Below are 8,206 nucleotides of genomic sequence, written 5' to 3'. Positions count from 1 at the left end.
GAATGGTACAAAGGTCCCTGCTGAGGGCATTCTGATTAGGGAGTGCAGCTAAATTCCCTTATGAACATGCACTGCATTAAGCACCTTCAGAGCTGTAGGTGATACAAAGTGTAAATGCAATCCCTTAGTGCAACGCATTTCATCATCACCTGATCCTAGGAATGAATGATTTAGAAATGATCCAACACCACCTGTGAACAACAACAAAAGGTCTAATCGTAGCTAATCTGCTCTTAATCCTGCCAGCAAACAGTGAAGCTCTGAAGATGTGCCAGAGCTGTCAACGCTTAATATCTTGTAAAAAAACGCCAAAACAACAGCCTCACCAAAAAACAGGATTACAGATTACAAATAACTAGAAAATAAGAATTAAAAATTAAAAAGAATAAAACCAAAAATAGTTAATTCTTGCAGAAGTTTTCATGAGGGCTAGCAAGGCTGTACCATAATTATGATAATAATGATCATAATAAGATCCCACAGATCAATATGTGGCTCCAGACCTGGTGTTACTGGCTGAATTTTGGTTTTTTTGATCATAGGTCAGTTTCACATCCCCAGGTCTGCTGGTGACCGACAGGGTTCACCAGTCTGAAAGGGGGAAAAGGATCCTAGGCCAGGAGTTAGCAGGGCTCATTGGGAGAGCTTAAACTAGATTCCAAAGGGGAAAGAAATAAAACCAAGCTCCTTAGAGATGAGCCTGTGGACCACATCTTGTTGGAGGCAAGATTGATAGCCCAGCTGAAGTGCATTTACACCAATACACCCTGCATGGGCAACAAACAGGAGGAGCTGGAAGTCATTGTGCAGCAGGAAAACTATGACAAAGTTGCCAGAGGCAAGGAGGGTGCGGCAGTGGGGTAGCCCTGTATGTCGGGGAGTGATTTGGTTGTCGAGAGCTGAATGATGGTGGTGATGGGGTTGAGTGTTTATGGGCATCAGGGGGAGGGCCAGCAAGGCAGGTATCCTGGTGGGAGTCTGTTGTAGACCACCCAGCCAGGATGATGACACAGATGAAACATTCTACAAGCAGCTGGCAGAAGTCTCAACATCACTAGCCCTTGCTCTCCTGGGGGACTTCAACCTACCAGATGTCTGTGGAAACATAATACAGGACAGAGGAAACAGTCCAGGAGGTTCCTGGAGCGTGTGGGGGGTAACTGCCTGGCACAGCTGGTCACTGAGCCAGCCAGGGGAGATGCCCCGCTGGACCGGCTGCTTGTGAACAGGGAAGGTCTTGTGGGTGATGTGGTGGTCAGAGGCCATCTTGGGCACGGTGATCATGAAATGACAAGATTTTCTGATTCTCGGGGAAGTAAGGAAGGGAAGTCAGCAGAACCGCTACCTTGGACCTCCGGAGGACAGACTTTGGCCTGTCCAGGAGCCCGGCTGACAGAGTCCCTTGGGAGGCAGCCCTGAAGGGCCAAGGGCTCCAGGCAGGCTGGACATCCTTCCAGAGGGAAGCCTTAAAGGCGCAGGAGCCGGCCGGCCCCATGTGCCCAAAGTCGAGCCGGTGGGGAAGGTCGGCCTGGCTGAACAGAGCTTTGGCTGGGACTTGGTGGGGGAAAAGGAGAGTTTTGTGACCTTTGGCAAAAAGAGCAGGCAGCTCTGGAGGACTACAGGGATGTGGTGAGGTTGGGCAGGGCGAAGATTAGACAGGTGAAAGCCCAGCTAGAACTCAGGCTGGCCACTGCCATAAAAGATAAAAAATGTTTTTACAAATTCATCAGCAACAAAAGGAGGGCCAAGGGGAATCTGCATCCTTCATTGGATGCAGCAGGGAACATTGCCACGGAGGATGAGGAAAAGGCTGAGGTACTTAATGCCTTCTTGGCCTCACTCTTGAACAGCAAGACCAGCTTCCCTCAGGGTACCCAGCCCCCTGAGCTGGAGGATAGGGACAGGGAGCAGAATGAAGTCCCCACAGTCCAGGAGGACACAGCCAGTGACCTGCTGCTCCACTTAGACACGCACAAGTCCATGGGGACAGATGGGATCCACCCGAGGGCACTGAGAGAGCTGGTGGAGGAGCTCGCCAAGCCTCTCTCCATCATTTATCAGCAGCCCTGGCTACCCAGGGTGGGGGCAGCTGACTGGACGTCAGCCCACGTGATGCCCATCTCACAAGAAGGGCAGGAAGGAGGATCTGGGGAACTACAGGCCCGTCAGCCTGACCTCGGTGCCGGGGAAGGTCATGGAGCAGCTCATCCTGAGCGCCTTCACACAGCACATGCAGGGCAACCAGGGGGTCAGGCCCAGCCAGCGTGGGTTTGTGAAAGGCAGGTCCTGCTTGATGAACCTGATCTCCTTCTGTGACAAGGTGACCCGCTACATGCATGGATGGGGGAAGGCTGTGGATTTTGTCTGCCTAGACTTTAGTAAAGTCTGACACAGTCTCCCACAGCATTCTCCTGGAGAAACTGGCTGCTCATGGCTTGGATGGGTGCACTCTTCTGCTGGGTAAAAAACCTGCCGTTTTGTTTCACATCTCCTGCATGAATGGTGTCATCAGCATTCAGATGCAAGGCATACCACTTCAGGCTCCTCTGCACTGCTTTCACTTAATTCACCTCCAGCGGGGACACTCAGAGCCTGTGAAGCCAACTTCACCACCACAGATCACACATCACCCTACTTGGGAAACAGGTTTGTCAAAGTCCGTTCTTTAACAAAAAAGATCACAAATGAGATAGGTAAAACAAGATCTTCTGTGCAAGAAATTTCAGAGCTACTTGCTATTTATTATATAGTTCCCAAGTCTCTGGGTTGCAAAGCGTGCCAATTTCTCATGAATTTCACCTGGAACTGAGCAAATATGCATTGCAGAATATAACTCGCCTCTTATTTTTCATACTTCCCTCAAATCTTTATGGAAAATCCTTTCTGATGCAGTCATTTTTGTTCCAGTCCAATGTGAATAGCTCCGGGATATTTGTCAATTTTTCTTGTGGACTAGGAAGACAGACCAAAACCAGCAGACAAATTTCAACATAAGGGAATAGGTGTATGCACCTGTTTGTGTATGTATGCATCCACTCATGCACATAAACATGAGGCAGAGAGTAAGGGGTTGGAAGAAGCAGGATTCCATGAGGCTACTTGAGTTGAACACTTCCCATCAGTGAAATCCAACAAATATGGGCTTCTTGTGCTGCCAAACTGAAATCTCTTCATCCAGTTTAAAAAAACCCAAACCAAACAAAAAACAAACCACAGCAAACAAAAACCACTTTTAAAAGCAGCCATCATCTTCACCACTATGGGTAAGTCAGCCTCATCAGCTTTGTATTTCCTAAGCAGCCAGAAAAATGATGCTTACCAATAAAATGTATTATCCAAAACAACATACACTAATTGAAAGACCAATTTAAGATAAAGGATTAGATTAAAAAGTGAACTTTAATGCCAATGTACTGTATATATTAACTGACTGGAATACAAAACAAAGATGAAAGCAGTGATAAATGGAAACTTTGCTCACAGGTAGTCTTATTTAAAATATCAGCAGATGTGTAAACATACCAGTAATCTTCAGAAGAGGTCCTGCTGAGGGCAAACCCGATCTGGCCCAGCTCCCTGCACTCAAAAGCACACCTGAGGTAACCGCCGTTTCTGTAAGGCAGTGCCGAGCAACAGAACCACAACATACATCTCTTCTTCCAGCTGCAACATCTTTTGAAGCACCAAACCTCAGCTCCTTTCAAATCCTCTTTTCTTTCTGTCAGCTGCTGAGGAAACTGCCGCCCTGCGCCTGGGGAAGCATGTTCGCATCTTCTCACCTGTGACCATGATGTGAAGCTGCGGGCTTGAAGCAAACCTGGCCCCTATACAAAGAGAAATCAAACATATGGCAAGGAAGCTAAAACAGGTAGCACATCATATATTTACACAGGAATATGTGCTTCAACCTCATTATAAAGGAGTGTATGATGCCAAAATAGGTCATCATTACACTCTATCACTCTAGTGTCTTAAAGTTTGCAGGTTTTTGTTAGATACAGTTTGACTTTACAAATTAATTAGGAGAGTAAAGAAATAAATTAAGCAAGAACACCGTCGGCAGCACTAAGTTCACTTCAGAGGTCCCTCACAGCCCCTCGGCCGCGGCGCTGACCGCTGCGAAGCCATTCGCTTCTCACTCAGGCTTTAGTTCAAAGCTGTGCGAGCCTGGAGCGGCTGGGCGCGCCCCCGTGCCCACCCCGGCCGCCGCCACCCTGCGCCCTCGCTGCCCGCCACAGGGGGGCGCTCCCGCCACGGCCAACACGGGCCGCCGAGCGCCCGCCCCCGCGCCCGGTGCAGCGGCAAATGGCGTCCGGGCTCCTTCCGCCCCGCCGGCAGCGCCTCCCGGCAGCGGGGGCGGGCCGGGTCTGAGCGGCCGCCATGGTGGGCCCGGGTCCGGGCGGCGGGGCGCCGCTGGAGAACGCCAACCCCCTCATCTACCGCCGCTCGGGGGAGCGGCCGGTGACGGCGCGGGAGGAGGACGACGAGCTGCCCGACACCATCGACGACCGGGAGATTTTCGATATCCTGTGGGGAAGGGCGGCGGGCAGGGAAGGGCGGGCCGGGGGGGTCGGTGCAGCTCCGCTCCGCTTTCCTTAATCCGGCACATCTCATTCGCTCCATTAACGACCCCGAGCACCCCCTCACCCTGGAGGAGCTGAACGTCGTCGAGCAAGTGCGAGTGAAAGTGAGACCCGCGCTGCGGCGCGCTTACCGCCTGGCCCCCGCGGCCGGCCCGGCCCTCACGCCCGGTCCCCGCGGCCGCTGACCGATCCCCGCGGCCGTCTCGTCCCGTCCCGCCCGGTCCCCGCGGCCGCTGACCGATCCCCGCGGCCGTCTCGTCCCGTCCCGTCCCGTCCCGCCCGTCCCCCGCGGCCGCTGGCCGGTCCCCGCGGCCGTCCCGTCCCGTCCCGCTCGTCCGCCGCGGCCGCTGGCCGGTCCCCGCGGGCGGGGCAGCCGCCTCTGCCGCCGGGCCACCAGACCTGCGGCGGGCTAACGTCAAAAGAGGGTGACTGTAGCCCTGCACGTAGTATTTAAAGAATGTCAGTGAACGTACCTCCGAGCGACAAAGCCCAGCTCCAGGCGGCGTGTCGCACCGAGGCCCCAGCTGCCCTGGAGCAGGGCGGGGTGGCCCACGGGCAGTGTTTGTTTGCGGCAGGTGAATGACGCCGAGAGCACGGTGGCCGTGGAGTTCACACCCACCATCCCGCACTGCAGCATGGCGACCTTAATCGGCCTCTCCATAAAGGTGAAACTGCTCAGGTCCCTGCCCGAGAGATTCAAGGTGAGCGATCAAATCATCCTGGAAAGCAAAAGAGGGGGATTGTGTTGGGGAAAAAAACCCAAACAAACAAAAGGCAAAAAAAAAATAAGCTGACTAATTTACAGTGAAAAATAACTATGGCCTTGTCCACATCATGGGTGAGGGAGACGCTGCAGGAAGCAGAGAGCAGCAGGTGAAGCAGCAGTGCAGAGCTACGGTTCTGTGGCAGCGGGGTCAGGGGTGAGGGGGGTCGTGGAGGGCACGGGAGGAGAGGTTGGTGCCTCACCCCCTTGTCTGAAGCAGGCTTCAGCAGATGGGCATGCAGAATGTTCTTTTTAGGCTTTATTTTATTCTGCTATATACAGCAACTGGTATTGGCAAGAATGTCCTTCTCCCCCTCTTTTTGTTATCGTCTTGGATTTATCATTAAATAGTTTGAACTTAAGCTTCTAATATTTTGTTGACTTGTTCCCTTTTTCTTTTATTATGTTTTTTTAAGTTGGATGTTCATATAACACCAGGAACACATGCCTCTGAGCATGCAGGTAAGGTTTTCAGTGCTCTGTTGTGTGGTCGTCTGGGTTTTTTTTTAATCTTGAAAATTAGAGAGGAGAGAGATTCCCACACCTGCAGAGCAGGTGTTCAGTGTCTGGGACTTCGTGTGCATCAGATTCTGGGGGATGTTACAGAACAGGGATGTGTCATAATGACACTTTGATACGTTCTGTACTGTATTTTAAACGTCTCCTCAGGCAACCTGTACTGTCAGCTAGTCATTGATTTGCCTGGGTTATGGAGGATTCAGAGAACGGGGAGAGGCTGGGGGGAAACTTCTTCTTGTGTTACACCTACACACGCGTAGCTCCCTGCTGCTGAATCATAAACAGCTTGCTGGTTTAACTTGTGGTAACATGGTAGCTTTGACTTCAGACTGCAGCTGTCAGCGTACTTAGCATCTGTGGAATTCCTAGTCTACCTGAGCACCATAGCAACACTGGGATTATGTGTCAACATAAAATGCTTTAAAATAGATACTGTACATCAATGTTTTGACCAATTTCCTGTGGTGTTTTTTCCTGCACAGTTAATAAACAGCTTGCTGATAAAGAACGTGTAGCAGCTGCTTTGGAAAACTCTCACTTACTGGAAGTGGTGAATCAGTGTTTGTCTGCTCGGTCATAATTGCCTGATGGGGAAATCGTTAGTGTTCTGTTATATTAAACTAATTTTGTATATAAGTGGTGATGCTAGTGTTACACTATACGTACATCTATAAGCAAAATAAAATCACTTGGATTTTCTTAAGTGTTTCATTACTCCTACAAAACACAGTATGTGGGGAAATCAGCTTACAGGCAGCTACAAAAATATAATGAAAATTGACTTTTAAATTTTATTAGTCATTGCATAGGTATGACTTTTTTTTTTAAAGATTAGTTTCAACCTTTTAACCAGTTTCTCACTATCCAAAATTAGTTACAAACTGCATTTTAGAAGTGCATTTTGCACACTCGACTTTTACAAGTATACCAAGCTAATTGGCAGTTAAAATCTTTACATTCATATGACTGTTTTGGACTGCTAATATAATTTTAGCTTCAGATACCAAAACCTGTGTAAATTCATGTGTGCGAAGTTGTAACATGTTTTAGTAGTAAGTTTAAAGACTTCTAAATTATCTGCCTGGTTTTTACTGTATTACGTTGGATTAGCCAAATATGGAGGGCTCTTTAGATCCCTATAAAAAGTGATTTAAGTACTCATTACTTACGGTAGGAAATGCAGTATCTTTGAGGCTTTTTTTTTTACATGCACCTGCCTCAGTATAGGAGAGAGTCATTCACAGTTTTCAGTACAAACATTTCCGCTACTCTTCCCTGGCAAAGTTTGACAGCTAAATTACAAGTTTTACATTAAATGTATTGAATAAATCTCAATAATACCTAGCCTATGCTTCTGGTCTGGGAAATGTGGCATTTACTAAACTGTTGTCTTTGGCAGAAATTGACAATAGAAGAACTCATTAAGATAGAATTCCAGTATTAATTAGCACTTTTTAAAAGATGGGTCTAATTGTGGACCACCTGGAAAAATAAGAACCGGTTAAAAAAATACTATCAGGTGTTTTGGTGCCTGCACACATGCAATATTACCTTCATTGTCATCAGTTACCTAGTGACTAATACAATTTCTTAAAAGTAGATTGTGCTCACCTGTTTGAAGGTACTGCTTTATATTTCAGTAGTATTTTCTCTTTCTCATCATCCTCAGACACTATTTTAAAAATGGTGAAGTTTATGAACACCATGTAAACCACAGCCTAGTAGTCCAGTTTAGTCTGTGTTGAGCAGCTGAGGAAACTGAGGCAGTGGTGATCCAAATGTGACATCTAAAGTCACATAGCAAAATAGGACAGAAATGAATGCAAATCTTCCTGTGTCAGAAATAAGGCACCCAGTTTGCACAAGGCTTCAACATCAAGCCAACTCTGCAGCAGCCTTAATCTGCTTATTTGGCTTAGCATCCTTTGAATGATCAGTGCTTGCTTGGATGTATGAATGAAACTGTAAAGATAATATTTATGTAGTATTAATATTGGGAAAGGAGCAGAATGACCCAGCTGTTATGCTATCTTTCTGTCTCTCTCGCTGAATCACTGAACTGATTAGTTCTGACATTGCCAACGTTTGCACCACAAATGAAACTTCAACCATAGCAACGCATGCAGGCAGCTCATAGGCAACATGCTTGGTTGGTTTGATTTTGTTTTCTGGGGGGTTTTTTTGTTTGTTTTGTTTTATTTTTTCTTTTAATAGAAAATTAATTTTGCCCTCCCAGATTTTGGGGAAGAAAGTAATGCAAATATGTGCCAGGGGGAAAACAGAAGGATGACTAAGCTGCCAACAGATTGCTTCAACCTGCACTCCAAATAGAGAAGGAATC

At 48.0% G+C, this 8,206-nt stretch overlaps 1 protein-coding gene across 1 annotated transcript; it reads left to right on the top strand.

Moving 5' to 3' along the window:
- The first annotated feature begins 4,310 nt into the window (after nucleotides 1-4,310).
- CIAO2B (cytosolic iron-sulfur assembly component 2B) lies at nucleotides 4,311-6,564 on the top strand. The gene is made up of 5 exons (XM_056360618.1): nucleotides 4,311-4,524; nucleotides 4,610-4,687; nucleotides 5,159-5,284; nucleotides 5,763-5,808; nucleotides 6,348-6,564. The coding sequence occupies exons 1-5, from the start codon at nucleotides 4,381-4,383 to the stop codon at nucleotides 6,443-6,445; spliced, it is 492 nt and encodes a 163-aa protein (XP_056216593.1). The 5' UTR covers nucleotides 4,311-4,380; the 3' UTR covers nucleotides 6,446-6,564.
- Nucleotides 6,565-8,206: the final 1,642 nt, after the last annotated feature.

Source organism: Falco biarmicus, chromosome 15 (genome assembly GCF_023638135.1).
Source record: "Falco biarmicus isolate bFalBia1 chromosome 15, bFalBia1.pri, whole genome shotgun sequence".
Taxonomy (NCBI): domain Eukaryota; kingdom Metazoa; phylum Chordata; class Aves; order Falconiformes; family Falconidae; genus Falco; species Falco biarmicus.
This window is presented reverse-complemented; position numbering and strand designations above follow the sequence as displayed.

Excerpts from the sequence above, each read along its gene's own strand:
- CIAO2B (XM_056360618.1), top strand. The coding sequence starts at position 4,381 with ATGGTGGGCCCGGGTCCGGGCGGCGGGGCGCCGCTGGAGAACGCCAAC. Across the intron at positions 4,688-5,158 it reads TCGAGCAAGTGCGAGTGAAA|GTGAATGACGCCGAGAGCAC; the intron begins GTGAGACCCGCG and ends TGTTTGCGGCAG. Across the intron at positions 5,809-6,347 it reads ACATGCCTCTGAGCATGCAG|TTAATAAACAGCTTGCTGAT; the intron begins GTAAGGTTTTCA and ends TTTCCTGCACAG.